Source organism: Salvelinus namaycush, chromosome 28 (assembly GCF_016432855.1).
Source record: "Salvelinus namaycush isolate Seneca chromosome 28, SaNama_1.0, whole genome shotgun sequence".
In the NCBI taxonomy this organism is placed as follows: Eukaryota; Metazoa; Chordata; class Actinopteri; order Salmoniformes; family Salmonidae; genus Salvelinus; species Salvelinus namaycush.
In genome coordinates, this window is record NC_052334.1 from 25465835 (window position 1) to 25491037 (window position 25203).

A 25203-nucleotide genomic window follows, 5' to 3' on the forward strand; every position below is an offset into this window, starting at 1 on the left:
TCCGCTCCGGCATGCTGAGCGAGCTCAATCAAGTGCACATACAAGAGGACCTCCCCTCCCCTCTCCTCCGTTGCTGGGAGTGACAGGACACTTGCTCAAGCAACAAGCTTAGTGTTGATATCTAAGCTCTAATTTACCTAGCTAGCTACCTCTTCATTTATTTTAGTACTACAAGCAATTAAGACACAATGGAGATACCTATGGATCCCTTGTTTCTTGCATGGAGCTACTTTAGAAGACGGAAGTTCCAACCATGTTCCAATATTTGTTCGAAGATATTGGAGGACAGTCCATACGACCAGGTAATTATAAGCTGAACTTGCTAGCTAGCTAGTTATTTTAGCTCTGCTAGCCAGCTCCAAGCATTAATCCAATTTAGCTAGCAGTAGCAAGCTAATGTTGATAGCATGCTTGCAAAATCTGCCATTGCTTGCTTGCTGGCTAGCTAGCTGTTTTGCTAGCACATTTTTAGCTAGCTATGTAGTATTGGTTGCAAGAAAAAACATCTTGTTAACTAGTTAGCTAGCCTAGCTATCATGTATGGCAAATTTAGACCTTAGCTAGTGCCCCGCTGTCAATTTCATCTCACTTTTAGTTAATCTAGCTACTCTTAGCTTCCTTTTTCTTGAAATTTGCTTTCTATAATGTATGCATCAAATCTGTATTCACATCTTCTCTCATAATTTCACTCACTGCTGTATTAAAAGGAACCTGACTCCTCATCATATATCTCTGAGGTAACCTCTTCCTTGCCGTGCTGATTCTAACCTGGCATGTTGAAATACAAATAGAATGGATAGCTAAATTAATGAAATATCTGTACTGGAGTTCCATACCTTGTAACATCACATTGTAAAATAAAATCTGACTCACTGTAAATATGCCTTCTAAACACACTCTGTTACTTCTTTGACAGGCTGCATGGAGTCTGAAGACCCGTGCTCTGACAGAGATGGTGTACATTGATGAGGTGGAGGTGGACCAGGAGGGGATCGCTGAGATGTTGCTGGATGAGAGCTCCATCGCTCAGGTTGCTCGTAAGTCTGAACTCTGAACTGTCCCAGAGGGCCAAGAGTTTTTCCTGGTCAGGCCAAATGGTCAGTACAGCCTACTGAATCTCAAAGTCTGTCTCAATCACAAAAATATATTACCATTCTGATCTGGTAAAATCTGTCCAAAATGTTCTCAGCTCTTTGAATGTACTGTAATGAAGCTTTCTTTCAGGCCCTGGGACATCACTGAGGCTTCCAGGAACAAGCCATGGAGGTGGACCTACTCCAGCCATCAGGTATGTGACATTTTAGAATTCACAACTATCTTGTATGTGTTAGGTAAGTATCCCAAGGCATTTCCCCTACTGAAATTGTGCAATTACTGTAACAATGTTTCTGAAATTGAGTCGTGGGGAGCATTATGTTCCTTGAAAAGCATCAGATTAGTTCTGAATCTGAACTGAGCTTTTTTTTCCTGAATCTAGGCCCATGACCCAATCGGGACGTCCTATCACAGGGTTTGTGAGACCCAGTACCCAGTCTGGCAGACCAGGGACGATGGAACAAGCCATCAGGACCCCTCGCACGGCACACACTGCCCGTCCTGTCACTAGTGCGTCTGGGAGATTTGTCCGGCTGGGAACAGCCTCCATGTTGACCAATCCTGAGGGACCATTTATAAACTTATCTAGACTCAACTTCGCTAAATATGCTCAGAAGCCCAATTTATCCAAGGTAAGAGTATTTTTATGAATGTAAGGCAATGAACATGGTCTCTCCAAAAATATTTTTGTCATTGTACTTGTATTTATTCGGGTTCAATACATGTTATGACAATTTCTTTGGGTTTTTTTTCTGCCCCCAGACCTTATTTGAGTACATCTTCCATCATGAAAATGATGTTAAAAATGTGAGTTACCAATACAGATATACACTGAGTTTACAAAACATTAGGAACATCTGCTCTTTCCATGACAGACTGACCAGGTGAATCAAGATGAAAGCTAGGATCACCTATTGATGTCACTTGTTAAATCCACTCAATATTAGTGTATGTCTTTGGCTTCCCATATTGTTTTTGTTTGTAAGTTTCACTCTAAAGCCATTTGTACCTTTTTTGTTTGTGTACAGGCTTTAGACCTGGCTGCTCTGGCCACTGAGAATGCTCAGTTCAAAGACTGGTGGTGGAAAGTCCAGCTGGGGAAATGCTACTACAGGTAAATCTTTAGATAATTACTTAGATCTCAAACAACTGTTATTATACTATAATACCACTACAATTCTACTACATTGTGACTGTTTTCATTGACAGACTTGGTTTACACCGGGAATCAGAAAAACAGTTCCGATCTGCTCTCAATCATCAGGAGGTGGTGGACACGTACCTCTATCTGGCGAAGGTAACAACATGCAACCTACAATGTCCCTAACACTGTAAATACTGTGTAATTACAAGTGTAAAACCACTGTATACAGTATGGATTAACCATGACACAAGGCTTCTCCGTAGCAGATAGCACGTGGTGCGTCACTCAATGGCGAGTTGTTTCTATAAATCCAAATAGGTTTTAGTTTTTTATCAAATTTATTTATATAGCCCTTCTTACATCAGCTGATATATCAAAGTGCTGTACAGCCTAAAACCCCCCCCCAAAAAACCCCAGCCTAAAACCCCAAACAGCAAGCAATGCAGGTGTAGAAGCACAGTGGCTAGGAAAAACTCCCTAGAAAGGCCAAAACGTAGGAAGAAACCTAGAGAGGAACCAGGCTATGAGGGGTGGCCAGTCCTCTTCTGGCTGTGCCAGGTGGAGATTATAACAGAACATGGCCAAGATGTTCAACATGGTCATAAATGACCAGCATGGTCAAATAATAATAATCACAGTAGTTGTCGAGGGTGCAACAGGTCAGCACCTCAGGAGTAAATGTCAGTTGGCTTTTCATAGCCGATCATTGAAAGTATCTCTACCGCTCCTGCTGTCTCTAGAGAGTTGAAAACAGCAGGTCAGGTAGCTCGTCCGGTGAACAGGTCAGGGTTCCATAGCCGCAGGCAGAACATCGATCTACAGCGATCTACTGCCCTATATTTGTCACAAATTATATAAAAATACTTATTGTTCTGTTTTGCCACTAAAACAGGTGTATCAGCGGCTTGATCAGCCTATAACTGCACTGAACCTCTTCAAGCAAGGTCTGGACCACTTCCCTGGGGAGGTCACTCTCTTAACAGGAATTGCTCGCATTCACGAGGCACGTGACATGATTCCTTTGTTGTTGTTTGTGAAGCGTTCTCTTGCTTAAAGAAAGCACCGGTTAAAATCGGCATGTCAGATGTGTAATCTGAAAATATCAGCTGATTGCCCTGGAATTTGGAGCCTAATTGTTTTGCATCTCTAGTAGCTATTGAATAATTCTACTCTCAATTGAGAGAACAGATGCAGGTTGATCAGGAGGTCCAAAATCTGTCTTTAATAGTATCTGTTATCTGCGTCTCTCACAGGAGATGAATAACTTCACCTCAGCCACAGAGTACTACAAAGATGTCCTGAAGCAGGACAACACTCACGTTGAGGCTATCGCCTGCATAGGCAGCAATCACTTCTACACGGACCAGCCTGAGATCGCCCTGCGCTTTTACAGGTTAGTCACACACACACATACCACTCCCTTTAATTCCCTCATTTGACTCTGATTATTATGGCTATGCCAGTCTAATATTAAAGAATGTTGATCATGTCAGTGGATACTCATGCCTTGTGTGGTTGCGTTGACTTTCCAGTTGTTTTTCCCTCTAACCCTCGTTTCCTGTAGACGGCTGCTGCAGATGGGAGTATATAATTGCCAGCTGTACAACAACCTTGGACTGTGCTGCTTCTATGCCCAGCAGTATGACATGACCCTCTCCTCCTTTGAGAGGGCTCTGGCCCTAGTGGCCAACGATGAGGAGCAGGCTGACGTCTGGTACAACATTGGACACGTAGCTGTGGTGCGTTAGCGTTAGCTTAGCACACACAGATGTTATTGTTACTGCATGAAGTTACTCTACAGCACCCTCTTCTGTATGCCAACTGGTTTCTCTTGGACAGGTTCCAAACTCTGGCTGCGTGCTTTGAACATATAGCATGCTATCACTTCTTCACATTTCTGTTTATGTTACATGCATCTTATGTTTCTCCCCACAGGGAATAGGAGACCTGACTCTGGCATACCAGTGTTTTAAACTGGCCTTGGCCTTCAACAACGACCATGCTGAGGCCTATAATAACCTGGCTGTGCTGGAGCTACGCAAGGGACACATTGAGCAGGTGAGTGAACTGGGGTTTCTAGATCTTAAAATATATCATATTGATCAAATGTTAGTTTTGGTAAGAGAATTGAGAGAGTAAATCTGTTATAAATGACATACCTTCTTTCCAACTGGTGGAAGCTTCTTCCAGGCTTGCTCTTCTAAGGCATTATACCCAGTGGTTATTTTCCATATAGTACAACACATTATGTAAAAAGTCTTTAGCAGCATCTACAGTAGTCGACTGTTTATGATGTTTTGGTATAGAGTCTAATTCAGAATGGTTGTTTTTGATTTCCTCCTTTTTCTCACAGTCCAAAGCTTTCCTCCAGACCGCTGCATCACTCGCCCCTCACATGTATGAACCACACTTTAACTACTCCACTCTGTCAGACAAGGTAACGAGACATCTCATCAGCACTTTTTAATCTATTTAACTATTGACATGCAGCCTGCACATTCATAGCACTGTTTTAAATTAAAAGGACAGACTGTTTTTAGTCATGAGGGATCATATTAATTGATGTGCTGTTGTCTTCTGCTGTGTCCAGACTGGAGATCTGCAGAGTAGCTATACTGCTGCCCAGAGGTCAGAGGATGCCTTCCCTGAGCATGTAGATACCCAAGAGATTTTGAAACACCTGCGCCAGCACTTTGCTGTGCTGTGAGCTACTGACCAACACACCTGACCTGAAAGTCCAGTCTGCCTGTGCGATAGCTCACTTACTCACTTGTCATAGAGTGCTGCTATTAAACAACAGTGACTGGCCTCCTCATGTAATGGTTAGACGTCTTCACGATCTACAGACAAATCTTTTTCCTGCAGGGACACAACTGTTACTTGATGGTGACATTATACAGGCTAAATGATACCAAGGGCAATCTGGCTTGGGCAACTCACTGTACAGAAATGATTGTAAAACAGTAGTTTACAACTGCCTAGCCCAATGTAGGTCTTATTAGTTGTAATTTAAGTGTTTTATGTGCTTGTTTTTCTCTGCAATGGTTGGTTCACAGGCTTGTAGAATAGTGTAAGGTACTTTTAAGCACCGATTAGTAAATGTACATAGTAAAGTGTGAACATGGAAGAAACAAATATTTATAGTAAATGTATTTATACTGCTATCTTTTTATAGTGTATTCAGATGTATTTTTGTACTACCATTCCTCTTGTCACAATTGTTACACGGAGTGGAACAGGGGAACCCAAGAGCAGACTCAGATGAGGAGACTGGGATGAAGTAACCAAGGTATTTATTGAAACACGGGGAGATGGAGTGCAGTTCAGGGAAGCTCGGGCAGGTTGCTGGAAACCAAATGCTGAGGCTGGAGCGAGAGGGGTTGAGACAGGGTGAGCAGGTCCGGAGGGGAATCCAAGGGAGTAGTAGAGTGGGGAATCCAGGGACCAGAGTCAGAGCAGGCAGAATGAACAGAGATTATGATCTGGCAGTGAGGAAGCGGCAGGACTGAGTATTTGTAGAGGTCTTGATTATGTTTCCGCCCACACAAACACACACACACAGAGGGAGAGGGAGAGAGCACTGGGGGAGTGGTGGCAGGTCAAGGAGACACCGGATGAGCACTAGAGGGCGTGGCAGGAGCAGATGTGATAACAATTTGTAGTCTGTCTTGTTTGTTTTTGATTGATTACTCGTTATGATCAAAAAGATACAGAACTCATATTCATTTCTATGTGTTTAACTTTACAGTATGACAATTTATTTCAACAGATACAATCTTATGCTATGTACAACTTCAATTTACATTTGATTCCAATGCCTATTATTTTCAATGTATGTATTTACTTAATGAAATAATGGACATTTTACAGTAATTTATAAGCCTTCCTTGATTGCATTTCACTTGTACAAGTAGCATCATTCCAGAACTTCATGGGATTTATTTTGATGGCCGCAAAGTCCTCCATTCCATAGTGGTCATTGGGCTCTCCGTCTTCCCAGTACCTTTTAAACCAAGTTAAAGGTTACTTTCTAGACATTCTGGTATTATCCTGAATGATAATGGTACAGTGGAAACATTTAACCAAGAACTGCTTAACATGTTGGTCTATACAAATACACTGCTCAAAAAAATAAAGGGAACACTAAAATAACACATCCTAGATCTGAATGAATGAAATATTCTTATTAAATATTTTTTTCTTTACATAGTTGAATGTGCTGACAACAAAATCACACAAAAATGATCAATGGAAATCAAATTTATCAACCCATGGAGGTCTGGATTTGGAGTCACACTCAAAATTAAAGTGGAAAACCACACTACAGGCTGATCCAACTTTGATGTAATGTCCTTAAAACAAGTCAAAATGAGGCTCAGTAGTGTGTGTGGCCTCCACGTGCCTGTATGACCTCCCTACAACGCCTGGGCATGCTCCTGATGAGGTGGCGGATGGTCTCCTGAGGGATCTCCTCCCAGACCTGGACTAAAGCATCCGCCAACTCCTGGACAGTCTGTGGTGCAACGTGGCGTTGGTGGATGGAGCGAGACATGATGTCCCAGATGTGCTCAATTGGATTCAGGTCTGGGGAACGGGCGGGCCAGTCCATAGCATCAATGCCTTCCTCTTGCAGGAACTGCTGACACACTCCAGCCACATGAGGTCTAGCATTGTCTTGCATTAGGAGGAACCCAGGGCCAAACGCACCAGCATATGGTCTCACAAGGGGTCTGAGGATCTCATCTCAGTACCTAATGGCAGTCAGGCTACCTCTGGCGAGCACATGGAGGGCTGTGCGGCCCCCCAAAGAAATGCCACCCCACACCATGACTGACCCACCGCCAAACCGGTCATGCTGGAGGATGTTGCAGGCAGCAGAACGTTCTCCACGGCGTCTCCAGACTCTGTCACGTCTGTCACATGTGCTCAGTGTGAACCTGCTTTCATCTGTGAAGAGCACAGGGCGCCAGTGGCGAATTTGCCAATCTTGGTGTTCTCTGGCAAATGCCAAACGTCCTGCACGGTGTTGGGCTGTAAGCACAACCCCCACCTGTGGACGTCGGGCCCTCATACCACCCTCATGGAGTCTGTTTCTGACCGTTTGAGCAGACACATGCACATTTGTGGCCTGCTGGAGGTCATTTTGCAGGGCTCTGGCAGTGCTCCTCCTTGCACAAAGGCGGAGGTAGCGGTCCTGCTGCTGGGTTGTTGCCCTCCTACGGCCTCCTCCACGTCTCCTGATGTACTGGCCTGTCTCCTGGTAGCGCCTCCATGCTCTGGACACTACGCTGACAGACACAGCAAACCTTCTTGCCACAGCTCGCATTGATGTGCCATCCTGGATGAGCTGTACTACCTGAGCCACTTGTGTGGGGTGTAGACTCCGTCTCATGCTACCACTAGAGTGAAAGCACCGCCAGCATTCAAAAGTGACCAAAACATCAGCCAGGAAGCATAGGAACTGAGAAGTGGTCTGTGGTCACCACCTGCAGAACCACTCCTTTATTGGGGGTGTCTTGCTAATTGCCTATAATTTCCACCTGTTGTCTATTCCATTTGCACAACAGCATGTGAAATTTATTGTCAATCAGTGTTGCTTCCTAAGTGGACAGTTTGATTTCACAGAAGTGTGATTGACTTGGAGTTACATTGTGTTGTTTAAGTGTTCCATTGTGTTGTTTAAGTGTTTTGACATGGTCATGGATCATTTAGCTATTTGATTTTGAATTTTAGGACCCCTGTAGTTATAAAAAATATATATATATAAATGGAAAAACAAACAGTCAAAGAATAAATGTAAAGGATGTAATGTAAAGGAGTAAGGTTTTGAAGTGTCTGTCCTATATCTAGGAGATATATACGAAAGCTCAGGAAATACTGTATATATTTTTTGGGGACACATATTAAATATTTTTTTGTTGGCACAAAACTACTTTCATACTTTCATGAATTTGTTTAACCGGTACTGGGTTACTTTCAGACAACACTTGTGGAGAAGACCCTCGTGAGAGTCCCCTTTCCGTAAGTGTGGTCATATTAGTTTGTAGGACAAACCATATCGTTCGAACGCTACAGTCGTTTTTTGAGAAGACCGATTTTTGGGATGTCTCCTGGTCTGGCAAACAGCGCTGTAGATCTGCCATTTTCCATCGCAGGTGCGGAAGGCCGACATAGGCGTATGCGGTGGATTGAGACTCACCCGATACAAAAAAAAATATCTAGCTTAAACAGACGAGTCAATCGACTCCTAAGAATTTACAGTCATCAATGTCTGTTCTACATACAACATTGCATAGCATACAAAAGACTGAGTCCCAAAAGTCTCACCAACTTCAGTGACCCTGGACTGCAATGCCGCCTTCTGTTCCTGAAGGCTTTCAACCTGCCTCTGTAACTCCATGCCAGTGTGTTTGGCACTCCCTAGCTGCCCGCTGGTTTTGTTCACCTTTTGGAGCTCTCGCAACCTGGACTCAGAGCATTTCGTATTCTGTACCTAAAACCGGGGCACTCCATTTAGTATGATATGGTAAATTTGGCATGGTTACATAAGACAGATGGTTACTTAAGGCAAAAACGAAAGGAGGATGGTTGATCGAGGTGGGTGGATAACGCGAACATCTAGCAAGCCATAAGTTGCAAGTTTGAATCTCATGACGGACAACTTTAGCCTTTTTGCTAATTAGCAACTTTGCTACTACTTAGCATGTTAGCTAACCCTTCCCCTAACCTTAACCCTTTTAGCTAACCCTTCCCCTTTAACCATAACCCCTAAACCCTAGCCTAGCTTACGTCTGGCCTTCACAAGAGAAGGTCACAGTTGTTTTATAGGGGTATCCTTTGTTTATTTGGTGTGGGCTATGGCCAAACAGTAGCCTGTATGAAGTTGGGTTAATAAACCGTAAATTCTTAAACTCAATTCTCTGTCTGGACAATTGTTCCTTTATGATCTAGTTAGGTCATTGCATTACCATACGAAATGTAACATATCAAACTAAATGGGATGTCTCAGATTTACATACAGAATAGTATGAAATTCTCTGAGACCAGGTTGCAACCTCCTCTTTGGCATGGATCATATTGCTGTGGGTGGCTCTGAGTTGCTCCAGCTCACTGCTGATTTGTGTCAAGTTCTGATATAGTGGACCGTACTTCTCACTGACTTTGCTGTCTGTGGGGACCAAAGAGAGACCTAACATCACTAGAGGAAGAGGACAGAATTATTCAATTAATTATTTAAAGGAGAGTGAAATGATCAAGGACAATACTCACATTGGACCCCCAGACCAATGTCAACGACCAGTAGAAGAGCAATGAGCATGCCCAGACTCACTGCAACCAATCGATAGAATCAAAAACTCTGCCCATCTCTCACCATGAAGATGGACACTGGACTGTGTGTGTGTGTGTGTGTGTGTGTGTGTGTGTGTGTGTGTGTGTGTGTGTGTGTGTGTGTGTGTGTGTGTGTGTGTGACCAGAAAGATCCTCAAACAACCAGTGATGTATTATAATTGCCCAATTTTAATTTACTTTTGTTATAAACATTTTCTTTTAACATGTAGTGTCTTTGCATATGACAACACTCATGAGACAAATTATTACAACTTTAATTCCTGAACTTCCTTTGCTTTCATTTCACATATCCATTTCAGTGAATATCTACATGGGGCATCGTTCCAAGTCTTCATGGCATCCCAAGTCGTCTTGGGATGGTTTTTGGAGTAAATGGCTGCACAGTCCTCGTTATTCATATGGTCGTTAGGCTCCCCATCTGCCCAGTATCTTGAACAAAGGTCAAGGTTCATTTTTAGACAATTTGTCTATCCATACCATGCCACAGCAGATAGGTTAAACTTATGTTAATCAGAGTCTACATGGCTCTGATATTAATTAATAGGTAATAGGACAGTAGTAATAGTTAATGGTAATACTAGCTACTAAACGAACCAATTCCAATAACTTGTGCACCTCTTACCCCTGAGTCAGTTCAGTCCCATCAAGCCATGCCCAGGTTCCCTCTTTATCCTCTTCCTCCTTCAGTCCAATCCAGAACCCTGTTAGGTGCCAGGATCCTGAGCTGTATCTTAATGCTTGTATTGCCTTATTGATAAACTCCTGAGCAGACACACACACACACCACACACAGAGAGAGAGAAAGAGAGAGTGAGATAGTGGTCAAACCTTTACCATGTAAAGGGGTCTATTCCATGGAGTGGGGCATTAACATAATTCCACTTAGAGAGACATTCCATAGAACTGATGAAAATGCTAGAATGTTCTACTCATTCTATGCTAACCTGGTATGTACTGTATATTTTATTTAACACATTTTGTACACCATATTAAAAAATATATATATATATTTAACCTTTATTTAACTAGGCAAGTCAGTTAAGAACAAATTCTTATTTACAATGACGGCCTACCCCGACCAAACCCAGACGACGCTGTGCCAATTGTGCGCCGCCCTATGGGACTCCCAATCACAGCCAGATGAGATGCAGCCTGGATTTGAATCAGGTACTGCAGTGACACGTCTTGCACTGAGATGCAGTGCCTTAGACCGCTGCGCCTCTCGGGAGAAATATGGAATATATCCAAATAACTTACCTGCTTCTCTTCACTATCTATTATTGCCAGGTCAGCTCCTTTTTGAATGCAGTTATCTCTGCTTCTGTCCCAGGTTTTCAGAGGAATGGAGTTAGACAAGGGAAAGTAGTAACACACCGAGTTGAGCAATTTCCATCCTGGCAAACAACGGCCACAGATTTCCACTGTTATAAAATGAGATGGAAAACATTGAAACATTACTTTTGTAGTAACGTGAAAAATGAAGGCCCCCATATAAGCATGCGCTGCTGTTTCAGATCTCCAGATTGGGATATTATCAAAGCAATTATTTTGTTATGAACATCTACCAATAATAAATTCATCAATGTCTCTTCTAGATACAACATTGCATAGCATACAAAAGACTGAGTCCAAAAAGTCTCACCAACTTCAGTGACACGGAACTGCAATGCCGCCACCTGTTCCTGAAGGCTTTCAACCTGCCTCTGTAACTCCATGCCAGTGTGTTTGGCACTCCCTAGCTGCCCGCTGGTTTTGTTCACCTTTTGGAGCTCTTTCTGCAACACTGTCAAGGCCTCCTCTTTAGCATGGATCATATTACTGTGGGTGGCTCTGAGTTGCTCCAGCTCACTGCTGATTTGTGTCAAGTTCTGATATAGTGGACCGTACTTCTCACTGACTTTGCTGTCTGTGGGGACCAAAGAGAGACCTAACATCACTAGAGGAAGAGGACAGAATTATTCAATTAATTATTTAAAGGAGAGTGAAATGATCAAGGACACTACTCACATTGGACCCCCAGACCAATGTCAACGACCAGTAGAAGAGCAATGAGCATGCCCAGACTCACTGCAACCAATCGATAGAATCGAAAACTCTGCCCATCTCTCACCATGAAGATGGACACTGGACAAGGGACAATTTTATCAAGTATTACCGCAATAATATTTGGGTTAATCCACAGGATTTTTGTGACATACCTGTATTCAGAATTTCATTCTCAAATCTACAATCTGTCACCAAGCTCCTGGATTGATATTTATAGGAGAGCAGATATTCTCTTGATTTTCCAAAAAAGGTCACTGTACCTTGTTGTTGGTCTTGTCTGTTATGGAGAGGATGTCCATCTGTGCTGAAATCATCCTGACATATCAGCTCATTATATGTTCCCTTGAATCCTTTCAACACATTTTTTGATATGTCAGAATTCTCCATTGACTTGTCTGTCTGCTGTCTGCCAATATTGAATTAAAACAACTGTTTACTCATTCTCTCTGTCTGTGGATGATTTGTTTAGTCATTGCCCTATGTCAATGCTTCATGTGAATACTGTGAAGCCATTGGTGGTTTGAGTGGAGGGAGGAGTGTTTGTTTGTGTGTGTGTGTGTGTGTGTGTGGTGTGTGTGTGTGTGTGTGTGTGTGTGTGTGTGTGTGTGTGTGTGTGTGTGTGTGTGTGTGTGTGTGTGTGTGTGTGTGTGTGTGTGTGACAGAAAGATCCTCAAACAACCAGTGATGTATTATAATTGCCCAATATTTATTTAATTTACTGTCGTTATAAACATTTTCATTTAACATGTAGTGTCTTTGCAAATGGCAACACTCATGAGACAAATTATTACAACTTTAATTCCTTGGCTGCCTTTGCTTTCATTTCACATATCCATTTCAGTGCATGTGTACATGGGGCATCGTTCCAAGTCTTCCTGGGATGAGTTTTGGAGTAAATGGCTGCACAGTCCTCGGCTTTCTTATCGTCATTCGGCTCCCCATCTGCCCAGTACCTTGAACAAAGGTCAAGGTTAATTTTTAGACTATGTAATAGGTAATAAGACAATAGTAATAGACAATGGTAACACTAGCTACTGAACAAACCAATTCCAATAACTTGTGCAGTGCTTACCCCTGAGTCAGCTCAGTCCCATCAAGCCATGTCCAGGTCCCCTCTGTATCCTCTTCCTCCTTCAATCCAATCCAGAACCCTGTGTTGTACCTGACTATTGAACTGTATCTTAATGCTTGTATCGACTTACTCATAAACTCCTGAGAAAACACACACACACAAACAAACACAGAGAAAGAGAGAGAGTCATGCACAAACAAGCTGTTGAACTAGGTTGGTTAAATTATTAATAATGCCAAGTTTGGAACAGTACTCACTTTCCCACTACAATGCCCTCAGAGTCACACAAAATAGGATAATAAACATCACGCTCCCAGTTACAGGAACAAGATCCGTACTGACGGTCCATGTCTTACCTGCTTCTCCCAGCTATCTACCACAACCAGGTCAGCTCCATAACTTAAACATTCTTTTCTGGCCTCTCCCCAGCTTCTAAACTCATTGGCATCAGAAATGGCAAAGTAGTAACATGTTGAGTTTAGCAGATCCCATCCTGGCAAACATAGGCCACAGCTTAGCTCTGTAAAGACACATTGGATGTTTGTTTTTTTACTAGTCAGTAGATCAAATCCTAAATTGGGTGTCTCACAAAAAGTTATCTCACCAAGCGAAGATATTTGGGACTGCAGCTGCGTCTTGTCCTTGCGAAGGCTCTCAATCTGCGCCTGAAAGTTATCGCTGCTGGTCGTCTGTTGCTGTAATGCTATCTCTAAGTGGTGGAGGCTAGTGAGCTCTCTGTGTAACTTTCTCTGGGCCTCCTCTTTAGCATGAATCACATTGTTCTGGGCGGCTCTGAGTTGCTCCAGCTCACTGCTGATCTGTGTTAAATTCTGATATAGTGGAAGATGACTCTCACTGACTTTATTACCTGTGGGGATCAGAGGAACCCAATATCACTAGGGAGAAAAAAACTCCTTTCATGAACAAAGTAGTATGTTTACGTTTTTTCTATGTAAACAACAGGACATGCATGCTGCATTGACATGTACATTAAGAGTGAGAGATTACTATACTTAGTGTTGAGTCTTATCTTTGGACATGGTTATACTCACAGTATACTCCCAGGACAATGGCAACAACCAGTAGAAGAGCACCAAGTGGCCCCAAACATATTGTAACCAATCGGTAATGCGGAAAACTGGGCCCATCTCTTACTGTGAATGTGGATACTGAAAGGGATCATTTCCATCAGTATCAGAGTGTAGAGGTTATAAACAAGTTATAAACAGTCCACAAAATAGTAATGTTTTCACTGAACGATTTCAGTGAAACATTCTAGACAGCTTACTAAAATGTATGATTTGCACAAACTGGATCAGGGTTACACTTTGGGGGTGGGCAGTGTCAAAGGCCACATTGTCTCAAAGAGCTTTTCTAAAGCCAATTCAAAAACATACTATAACAAAAATGTACAGTCGCAATATGCTGAAGAAAAAGGTTAACACATTGACTTAATATCTAAATCCTATTAGTTTATACTAGAAAAATGTATTTGTTTACGGTACCTGGTTTCTGGTCTTGGCTATGATAGAAGGGAGCTTCATCTGTGTCGAACACATTTTCGGTATATTTCTCGTAATTCTCCATTGAATTGTCTGCCTTGTTAAAAATGTTCCAGTCAGTGGGGATGGTCGTATCTCTCTGTTGAGTTTGTTCAAACATTGGACTGTGTCAATATAGTGTGTGTGCTTGTTTGTGTGTGTGTGTGTGCGTGTGTGAGTGTCTGTGTGTGCGTGTGCGTGTCTATTTGCGCAATGACAGGATTGACTTCAGAGATACAGTGATCGTAGAAAGGGGTTACTGTGATTTTGACAGTAACTTACAGGCAGCTCGGTGGCAAGTAAAATTCTATATTTCATATTAAAACACACCTACTGTAATATAAATACAGTATCAAAGCAAGTACTGTATAGTGACACACAGTACAATACCGTACTGTATTATTATACTGTAAAAAAAAAGTAAATGCTACCGTAATCGAAATGGATGAATGAAATCCATTGATGGGAGAGGTTTGTATTCCACAGTATTTTATTGTAATTACAAGTGATTGTTGCAAGCAGGTTGGCTGCTAGGTCAAATGTTTACAAACATTAAAGCATATTAATGAATATTTGGTGTTTTATATCACTTGCACTTCTAGAGGCCATAACAAAGGCTTCCAAACTGGCAGCGACTACAGTGAAAAACAGACCAAAAGGACATGGCAAAATGCTCAACCATTTAAGGTTTAAGACTTGCTGCCTCTCCAATCTGTCTCCTATACATTTTAAATTGATGGGGCACTATAACCACATAGGAGTTAAATAAGTACAGCATTCTCATTAATGGGTGCAACAAATATAACCTCTTACAAGGCATGACTCAAAATATGTCAATGAGCCAGAAACAACAATACCATGCACCCACTAGTGCTCCAAAATTTTTGGGGCGCTTCAAAGGTACGGTATGGGAAATCATATCACATTGTATTTGTCACATACACATGGTTAGCAGATGTTAATGCGAGTGTAGCGAAATGCTTGTGCTTCTAGTTCCGACAGTGCAATAATATCTAACAGGTAATCTAATAATTCCCCAACAACTACCTAATACACACATATCTAAAGGGGTGAATGAAAATATGTACATGTAAGTATATGAATGAGCGATGGCCGAGCGGCATAGGCAAGGTGCAATAGATGGTATAAAATATAGTATATACATGTGATATGAGTAATGTAAGATATGTAAACATTATTTAAGTGGCATTATTTAGAGTGGCATTGTATAAAGTGACTAGTGATCCATTTATTAAAGTGGCCAGTGATTGAGTCTCAATGTAGGCAGCAGCCTCTCTGAGTTAGTGATTGCCATTTAGCAGTCTGATGGCCTTGAGATAGAAGCTGTTTTTCAGTCTCTCGGTCCCAGCTTTGATGCACCTGTACTGACCTCGCCTTCTGGATGGTAGCGGTTTGAACAGCCAGTGGCTCAGGTGGTTGATGTCCTTGATGATCTTTTTGGCCTTTCTGTGACATCGGGTGCTGTAGGTGTCATGGAGGGCAGGTAGTTTGCCCCTGGTGATGCGTTGTGCAGACTGCACCACCCTCTGGAGAGCCTTGCGGTTGAGGGTGGTGCAGTTGCCGTACCAGGCTGTGATACAGTCTGACAGGATGCTCTCAATTGTGCATCTGTAAAAGTTTGTCAGGGTTTTGGGTGACAAGCCAAATGTCTTCAGCCTCCTAAGGTTGAAGAGGCGCTGTTGCACCTTCTTCACCACACTGTCTGTGTGGGTGGACCATTTCAGTTTGTCTGTGATGTGTACACCGAGGAACTTAAAACTTTCCACCTTCTCCACTGATATCCCTTCATTATGGATAGGGGGGGTGCTCCCTCTGCTGTTTCCTGAAGTCCACGATCATCTCCTTTGTTTTGTTGACGTTGAGTGAGAAGTTGTTTTCCTGACACCACACTCCGAGTACCCTCACCTCCTCCCTGTAGGCTGTCTCATCGTTGTTGGTAATCAAGCCCACTACTGTTGTATCGTCTGCAAACTTGATGATTGAGTTGGAGGCGTGCATGGCCACGCAGTCGTGGGTGAACAGGGAGTACATGAGGGGGCTAAGCACGCACCCTTGTGGAGCCCCAGTGTTGAGGGTCAGTGAAGTGGAGATGTTGTTTCCTACCTTCACCACCTGGGAGCGGCCCGTCAGAAAGTCCAGAACCCAATTGCACAGGGCGGGGTTGAGACCCAGGGCCTCTAGCTTGATGATGAGCTTGAAGGGTACAATGGTGTTGAATGCTGAGCTGTAGTTAATGAACAGCATTCTTACATAGGTATTCCTTTTGTCCAGATGGGATAGGGCAGTGTGCAGTGTGATGGCGATTGCGTCGTCTGTGGACTTCTTGGGGCGGTATGCAAACTGAAGTGGGTTTACCTTGGCCGGTAAAGTGAAGGCGATATGATCCTTGACTAGTCTCTCAAAGCACTTCATGATGACAGAAGTGAGTGCTATGGGGCGGTAGTCATTTAGTTCAGTTATCTTTGCCTTCTTGGGTACAGGAACAGTGGTAGCCATCTTGAAGCATCTGGGGACAATAGACTGGGATAGGGAGCGATTGAATATGTCTGTAAACACACCAGCCAGCTGGTCTGCGCATGCTCTGAGGACGCGGCTAGGGATGCCGTCTGGGCCAGCATCCTTGCGAGGGTTAACACGTTTAAATGTTTTACTCACGTCAGCCACGGAGAGGGAGAGGGGGTGGGGCACAGTCCCTGTTAACGGGCCGTGACGGTGGCACTGTATTATCCTCAAAGCGGGCAAAGAAGGTGTTTAGTTTGTCTGGAAGCATGACGTCGGTGTCCGTGACGTGGCTGGTTTTCCTTTTGTAGTCCGTGATTTCCTGTAGACCCTGCCACATACGTCTCGTGTCTGAGCTGTTGAATTGCGACTCCAACTTTTCCCTGTACTGGCATTTCGCTTGTTTGATTGCCTTGTGGAGGGAATAACTACATTGTTTATATTCAGCCATATCACCAGACCTCTTTCCATGGTTAAATGCGGTGGAGCGCTTTCAGTTTTGCGTGAATGCCGCCATCCATCCACGGTTTCTGGTTAGGGTAGGTTTAAATAGTCACAGTGGGTTCAACATCTCCAATGCACTTCTTTATAAACACACTCACCGAGTCAGCGTATAGGTCGATGTTGTTCTCTGAGGCTGACCGGAACATATTTGTTTGTTTGTTTGTCAATTAGGGTGTGCAGGGTGAATACGTGGTCTATCGTATGATAATTTGGTAAAAAGCCAATTTGACATTTGCTCAGTACATTGTTTTCACTTAGGAAATGTACGAGTTTGCTGTTAATGATAATGCAGAGGATTTTCCCAAGGTTGCTGTTGACACATATCCCACGGTAGTTGTTGGGGTCAAATTTGTCTCCACTTTTGTGGATTGGGGTGATCAGTCCTTGGTTCTAAATGTTGGGGAATATGCCAGAGGTAAGGATGATGTTAAAGAGTTTTAGTATAACCAATTGGAATTTGTTGTCTGTATATTTTATCATTTCATTGAGGATACCTTCAACACCACAGGCCTTTTTGGGTTGGAGGGTTTTTATTTTGTCCTGTAGTTCATTCAAGGTCATTGGAGAATCCAGTGGGTTCTGGTAGTCTTTAATAGTTGATTCTAAGATTTGTATTTGATCATGTATATGTTTTTGCTGTTTGTTCTTTGTTATAGAGCCAAAAAGATTGGAAAACTGGTTTGCCCATACATCTCCATTTTGGATAGATAATTCTTTGTGTTGTTTAGTGTTTTCCAATTTTTCCAAAAGTGGTTAGAGTCTATGGATTCTTCAATTACATTGAGCTGATTTCTGACGTGCTGTTCCTTCTTTTTCCGTAGTGTATTTCTGTATTGTTTTAGTGATTCACCACAGTGAAGGCATAGACTCAGGTTTTGTGGGTCTCTATGCTTTTGGTTGGACAGGTTTCTCAATTTCTTTCTTAGGTTTTTGCATTCTTCATCAAACCATTTGTCATTGTTGTTCATTTTCTTCAGTTTTCTGTTTGAATTTTTTGGGATCTGATAGGGAAGCTGAGAGAATATACTGTTTAGGTTTTCTACTGACAGGTTTACACCTTCACTATTACAGTGAAACGCTTTGTCCAGGTAATTGTCTAGAAGGGATTGAATTTGTTGATGCCCAATTGTTTTTTTGGTAGATTTCCACACTACTCTCCTTCCATCTATAGCATTTCTTAATATTATTCAGCTCCTTTAGCTTTGATGCCTCAGAGCAAAGCTCTGTTCAAGTAGTGTGATTTTTCTGTGATTGGGTTGAGGTCAGTGATAAAGTAGTCTACAGTACTTCTGCCAAGAGATGAGCTGTATGTGTAGCTACCATAGGAGTTCCCTCGAAGCCTACCTTTGACTCTGTACATACCCAGCGTGCGACAGAGCTGCAGGAGTTGTGACCCGTTTTTGTTGGTTATGTTGTCATAGTTGGTCATCCCCAAAGCCAACACTTGCTTTGGCCGCCTTTCCTTACAGTTCTCTGCTGTCAATGACTGGAACGAATTGCAAACATCTCTGAGCTGGAGTCTTATATTTCCCTCTCTAACTTTAAGCATCAGCTGTCTGAGCAGCTTAAAGATCACTGTACCTGTACACAGCCAATTTGTAAATAGCACACCCGACTACCTCATCCCCCATATTATTACTTACCCTCTTGCTCTTTAGCACCCCAGTATCTCTACTTGCACATCATCATCTGCACATCTGTCACTCCAGTATTAATGCAAAAATTTTATTATTTTGTTTGTTTATGTGTAACTCTGTGTTGTTGTTTTTGTTGCACTGCTTTGCTTTATCTTGGCCAGGTCGCAGTTGTAAATGAGAACTTGTTCTCAACTGGCCTACCCGGTTAAATAAAGGTTAAATAAAAATAAATAAATAGTTGTGCCTAGGGTGGCATATGGGGGAGAGAATGCTGTCCCCTCCAGGTAGGTGTTTGTCCCATTGTGTGCTAAGGGTGTCAGGTTCTTGTCCATTTCTGGCATTTAGGTTGCCACAGACTAGTACATGTCCCTGACGGCTCTGGCGGCTCCTGACTGACGGACAGCTCAGATGGCGCTGGACAGACGGGCAGCTCAGACGGCGCTGGGCAGACGGGCAGCTCAGACGGCGCTGGGCAGACGGGCAGCTCAGACGGCGCTGGGCAGACCGGCAGTACGACGCCCTCTCACTCCACGGTAAGCACGGGGAGTTGGCTCAGGTCTCCTACCTGGCTTAGCCACACTCCCCGTGTGCCTCCCCGCGTCGCCGCGCTGCCTCCTCATACCGGCGCCTCTCTGCCTTCGCTGCCTCCAACTCTGCTTTGGGACGGCGATATTCCCCTGGCTGAGCCCAGGGTCCCTTGCCGTCCAGAATCTCCTCCCAAGTTCATGAGTCCTGTGTCTTCTGCCGCTGCTGCTGCTCTCCTTTACCACTCTGCTTGGTCCTTGGTTGGTGGGTGTTTCTGTAACGGCTGTCTATCTCTTCCTCCTCATCTGACGAGGAGAGGCGAGAAGGATCGGAGGACCAATACGCAGAGTGGTAAGTGTCCATGTTTTAATAATATAAACTGAACACTATACAAATAACAAAATAACAAATGTGAACGAACCGAAACAGTACCGTGTGGCGACAAACACTGACACGGAAGACAAACACCCACAAACCAACAGTGAAAACAGGCAACCTAAATATGGCTCCCAATCAGAGACAATGCAAAACACCTGCCTCTGATTGAGAACCATATCAGGCTAAATGAACAAACCTAAACATATAAACAAATAACATAGACTGCCCACCCCAACTCACGCCATGACCATACTAAATAAAGACAAAACAAGGGAAAATAAAGGTCAGAACGTGACAGTCTGCTCTATACCAAATTAGCATACCGCCTGAGTCTCTTCCCTGTTTCACACCTGGTAGTTCGGTGGATGGGACTACCAGCTTTCTGTAGCCTAGATGGCAACCAGTGGGTCCGTCTTCTTTAAACCATGTTTCTTGTAGGATGGCAATGTCTGTATTTCCAATTTCTTTGATGAAGTCTGTGTTCCTGCTCTTTAGGCCAAAGGCAGATGACCTCAGACCTTGTATATTCCAGGATGAGATAGTAAAAGCTTTGTGTTCCATATTGTCTCGTGTTGTTTTTGTATGGTTTACGTCCAAAGATGTTATAACAAAATGTGGTGAGTAAGGGTTCACAATTTTTTTTGAGAACTTCCGGAATTGAATGGTGGAATGTGAACAATTGTAGACGACACCCCCCCTTCAACATGCATACTATAAACAGACCAAACTCATCTTGTCTTCTCTTATTATCTTTGGTTTCTGTGAGAAAATAATGCATGGCTGCGTGCAGAAACTACCCATCTTTGGATTACTTTCGATTTCTAGAAAGTGTTTTACTCAAATATTTCGATAAATGGTGAGCTCACCCATGACCGAAAGGTTGCAAGATTGAATCCTCGAGCTGACAAGGTATAAATCTGTCGTTCTGGCCCTGAACAAGGCAGTTAACCCACTGTTCTTAGGCCGTCATTGAAAATAAGAATTTGTTCTTAACTGACTTGCCTAGTTAAATAAAGGTAAAATTAAATTAAAATAAATCTTTGAAATGCAAGAGAAAGGCCATAATATATTGCTCCACCCCAGGCATTTAGATTTTGGCCACTAGCTGGCAGCAGTGTATGTGCAACGTTTTAGACTGATCCAATGAACCATTGCATTTCTGTTCAAAATGTTGTATCAAGACTGCCCAAATGTGTTTAATTGTTAATACATTTTCATAACCGTGCACTCTGCACTGTCCAATTTACAGTAGCTATTACAGTGAAAGAATACCATGCTATTGTTTGAATAGCATGGTATTCTTTCACTGTAATAGCTACTGTAAATTGGACAGTGCAGTTCGATTTTGTTGGGTATTAATGCGCCCTGAGATCTACAGAAACGCAGTCTAAATAAAGATTTATGAAGTTTGCTTCTGCTCACAGACTTTGCGCTGCGCCACCATTCAGATCTAAGCACTAGTAACTTGAGTGTTTCCGGGTCAGAAACGCAGTCTAAATAAAGATTTATGAAGTTTGCTTCTGCTCACAGACTTTGTGCCACCATTCAGATCTAAGCACTAGTAACTTGAGTGTTTCCGGGTCTTTAGTGAATGCATAGAAATGAAAAAGATGGACTCCTTGAGCGGTACTGTCAGCTTCCAAAATGTAAATTTTGTAAAGTGGGTATTTAAACTGGAGATAGTAGGTATCTTCTTTTCTGTATACATTACTATCAGAGATCAGGAGAGATGGTTATTGTATTACTGCGCATTAACAACGTCCAAAGGTTTCGAAAGACCAGGCCAAAATATTTGCAAGTAACTTGGTAACTAGCAAATCAACAACATTGTTGCACACTATTGCTGTGGGATAATTTTTTTGAAGCAGTCGTAACTATGATGATGTAAGGTTCTGTATTTATTTTCTTAGTCAACCTTGTGTTCTGTATTGTTGTGTTCTTGAACGTAGCCCTGTCTTTCATTTTTGTTCATTGATTTCACCTGAGTTAGTTACTCACCTGGTCTCATCAGCTCCTTATTTAGTTCAGATCATTCTGTTTGTGCCTTTGTGAGGTATTGTTCGTTTTGACTCTACTAAGCCTTTTCGTAGCGCGTTTGTGAGAACCAGGTATAGCCTTCAGTCCTAGTTTTGATTCACTCAGTGTTTGCCTACCTGTGTATGACCTTTGCCTGCCTGTGACCACGATTCCTGCATTCTGCGAAGGCGAAATAAACACCTGCCGCGCTCTGCTCGTGAATCTACACCTTTTTGTCCTTGAGTATTCATTACAGATGATCGCTTTTACTGATACAATGTATAGCAGTTCTCTGTACATTCTACTCTCTCCAAATGTTATTTTAAATGAATAGGAGTTTGTTTACGCAATTAATTTGTAAATAGTTCGCAATTATTAGGCCTACAGTTGTTTGCCGCTTATTATACTCAAAATGTCACTCAAAGACTATGAAAGGCATTTCGCCTCACTAAATTCATATTCTGTCAGTGAATCTTTCGCCAGTGGGCGATCGACGTCAGTATACAGCGGCAAGGAAGAAAAGTTACATTTGGCGAAGCAGACAGAGGTAAGCAGGTCAAGCACTATTTCTATCATTCACGCACGCACACACCTCTGTTCTGTCAGAGCAAAATGCATAAAAAATGTATTGCCCTATTAGGCCTGTTTTATTAGTGATCTACAATAGCTTTTCCTGCATGATGTGTGAATCTCCCACCAAACCTGGCCAGTAGCCTCTGAGATGGCCAATCTACTTTAGTTTTCATACCCCCAGTAAGAAAGGCTTGCGAGAGAGCTGAAGATCCATTACATTCCCAAGCCGTTTGACAAAACTGCTATTATTCACGTTGCTCAAGAGTAATAGTGTAAGGGCATGGTTTGTATTTATTTGATCCCAGCAGGAAAACAACATTTTGTAAATGTCAAACCTTTGTTTACTTGCTGAAAGAACAGTTTGTTTGATTAGAGCCTACATCATGTATAGTACATTATTAGGGATATACCCTATTATTATCTTATTATTACTCTATTAAATTTTATAATAGCAGAAGCACAATGGGGGGGGGGGGGGAATGAATAACATTAATATTTTAACTTTGAGTAAGTAATTGCAGTGAAGTCTTGTTGCCTGAGGTCTCTTGGGGTGTTATTTGTTGTAGCCTTCAAAGTGAAAGTGTTTCTGATCTCATCCTGACCTCTCTTTGTCTGTCCCCTGTCAATCACTGTACAGGACAACTCTCTGGTGGTGTGGAAGGAGGCGGACTTGAACTGCCTCTCAGATAAAGAGCATAAAGATGTCACAGATGAGATCAGCATCCTCTCCATCCTACAGCACAACATCAACAGCCTACTTCAACCATTTCATGGACAAGGACACTCTGCTCATTGAGCTTGAATATTGTAATGGTGAGATATGGCATCATCTTATCACTTGAATGTGGTGTATTTGTATGAAATACACATGGGATATTAAAGCTGTGTTATTAAGTGTTCTTATTAAACGTGATACTTTCTATGATGGGATAATGATATTGACTCAACTGAAATATGATTGTCCCAATTGTAATGGTCTGGCAGTTACAGTAGCAATAGAAAAGGTCCACTATCTTTTCAATTTCAGGAGGAAATCCTTTTGATTAAATCAACCAACAGAAGGGGAAACGCTTCACTGAGGTATGAAAGTGAAACACAACATGATGTAAGGGTGTATTGTACCTAGAGACACACAATGGCTCTGGCTTTGTTCTAGATAAGAACAATTGTGAACATTCAACTTCATCTTTCCCTGCCAGTTTTTAATATCTAAAACATCTTAAATTCCCCTAGGTTGTCATATGGTACCTGCACCAAGTTACCTCTGCAGTGGCTCACATTCATAAGGCTGGTATCCTGCACAGGTAAATTCCAGGGTTGGGTCCAAACTTTCCTCAATGATTGTGCTATGGGCTGCTTTGATTATTTGTATTGTATGTAAGCTGTGTTGGTTATGAATACCAAAGTCCTTATTTGGTCTGGTCACAATTTTATTTTTTATTTTTCTGACCTATTTTATTCTTCTCTTGAAGGGATTTCAAGACACTGAATATCTTCCTAACTAAAACAAACCTTATAAAGTTGTGTAATAACATTTGAAGTATTAGCCTGGAGAGCTGTGCTTTTCTGGTGTAATGTTGACCATGTAGATCTCAATTACGTAGTGCTGAATGAAGTTAACACACAGTCATTATAGTTGCTGCAGAGCTGATTACATTCAGTGAACAGATTTGGTGAGCAGACTGGATACTCAAACCAAATCAAGTCCAGAGAGCAGTGTGGTTGTTCTGTCCCTTTGTGGGCATAGTCTACATATCTCTCCCTGTGTGTACCTAAGCCTGCTGTATTTGTAGTCAGCTCCATCCATGGCTCTTCACTCTGCCACAGGGACATGACTTCTGTTTGGAGGCAGGTGTGAAAAGTGGTAGCAGCGAGTGTACAGCTAATTGTGACCACGAGCAGTGCCATGTGTCTGACGGCCCGTATGGATAGCTAGAGTATACTGTATGACATAATGCAGATAGCCCGGTCAGCCAATGTGCGGGAGCACTGGTTGGTCAGCCCAATTGAGGTAGTATGTACATGAATGTATCGTTAAAGTGACTGCATATATTATAAACAGAGTAGCAGCAGTGTAAAAAGAGGGGTTGGAGGGGCACACAATGCAAATAGTCCGGGTAGCCATTTGATTACCTGTTCAGGAGTCTTATGGCTTGGGGGTAAAAACTGTTGAGAAGCCTTTTTGTCCTAGACTTGGCACTCCGGTACCGCTTGCCATGCGGTAGCAGAGAACAGTTTATGACTGGGGTGGCTAGGGTCTTTGACAATTTTTAGGGCCTTCCTCTGACACTGCCTGGTGTAGAGGTCCTGGATGGCAGGCAGCTTAGCCCCAGTGATGTACTGGGCCGTACGTACTACCCTCTGTAGTGCCTTGAGGTCAGAGGCTGAGCAATTGCCGTACCAGGCAGTGATGCAACCAGTCAGGATGTTCTCGACGTTGCAACTGTAGAACCTTTTGAGGATCTCAGGACACATGCCAAATCTTTTTAGTTTCCTGAGGGGGAATAGGCTTTGTCGTGCCCTCTTCACGACTGTCTTGGTGTTTGGACCATTCTAGTTTGTTGTTGATGTGGACACCATGGAACTTGAAGCTCTCAACCTGCTCCACTACAGCCCCATCGATGAGAATGGGGGCGTGCTCGGTCCTCCTTTTCCTGTAGTCCACAATCATCTCCTTAGTCTTGGTTATGTTGAGGGATAGGTTGTTATTCTGGCACCACCCGGCTAGGTCTCTGACCTTCTCCCTATAGGCTGTCTCGTCATTGTCGGTGATCAGGCCTACCACTGTTGTCGTCTGTAAAC

At 42.7% G+C, this 25203-nt stretch overlaps 3 protein-coding genes and 2 long non-coding RNA genes across 6 annotated transcripts; 2 read left to right on the top strand and 3 right to left on the bottom strand.

Moving 5' to 3' along the window:
- Positions 1-77: 77 nt before the first annotated feature.
- Positions 78-5403, top strand: LOC120023756 (tetratricopeptide repeat protein 8-like). 2 transcript variants are annotated; one of them, XM_038967847.1, is made up of 13 exons: positions 78-302; positions 917-1037; positions 1225-1288; positions 1478-1727; positions 1858-1902; positions 2124-2209; positions 2305-2392; positions 3132-3242; positions 3493-3632; positions 3804-3978; positions 4175-4297; positions 4593-4676; positions 4830-5403. In XM_038967847.1, the coding sequence occupies exons 1-13, from the start codon at positions 189-191 to the stop codon at positions 4944-4946; spliced, it is 1518 nt and encodes a 505-aa protein (XP_038823775.1). In that variant the 5' UTR covers positions 78-188; the 3' UTR covers positions 4947-5403. The 2 variants fall into 2 exon arrangements, with proteins under 2 accessions (XP_038823775.1, XP_038823776.1); XM_038967848.1 differs by lacking the exon at positions 78-302 and having other exon boundaries at positions 996-1097.
- A 3957-nt stretch (positions 5404-9360) lies between these two features.
- Positions 9361-9624, bottom strand: LOC120023481. The gene is made up of 2 exons (XR_005472697.1): positions 9509-9624; positions 9361-9407 (listed from the first exon to the last, which is right to left on the bottom strand). It is a non-coding gene; the product is annotated as an uncharacterized LOC120023481 (long non-coding RNA).
- Positions 9625-9734: 110 nt separating this feature from the next.
- On the bottom strand, positions 9735-12086 carry LOC120023480 (C-type lectin domain family 4 member K-like). Its single transcript, XM_038967507.1, has 6 exons — positions 11896-12086; positions 11597-11713; positions 11232-11495; positions 10847-11010; positions 10212-10351; positions 9735-10018 (listed from the first exon to the last, which is right to left on the bottom strand). The coding sequence occupies exons 1-6, from the start codon at positions 12020-12022 to the stop codon at positions 9835-9837; spliced, it is 996 nt and encodes a 331-aa protein (XP_038823435.1). The 5' UTR covers positions 12023-12086; the 3' UTR covers positions 9735-9834.
- A 231-nt stretch (positions 12087-12317) lies between these two features.
- Positions 12318-14367, bottom strand: LOC120023174 (CD209 antigen-like). Its single transcript, XM_038967193.1, has 6 exons — positions 14213-14367; positions 13760-13876; positions 13312-13575; positions 13064-13227; positions 12708-12847; positions 12318-12588 (listed from the first exon to the last, which is right to left on the bottom strand). Exons 1-6 carry the CDS (start codon positions 14292-14294, stop codon positions 12423-12425), a joined length of 933 nt encoding a protein of 310 aa, XP_038823121.1. The 5' UTR covers positions 14295-14367; the 3' UTR covers positions 12318-12422.
- A 7639-nt stretch (positions 14368-22006) lies between these two features.
- LOC120023771 lies at positions 22007-25188 on the top strand. The gene is made up of 5 exons (XR_005472745.1): positions 22007-22375; positions 23039-23214; positions 23429-23481; positions 23635-23705; positions 25152-25188. It is a non-coding gene; the product is annotated as an uncharacterized LOC120023771 (long non-coding RNA).
- Positions 25189-25203: the final 15 nt, after the last annotated feature.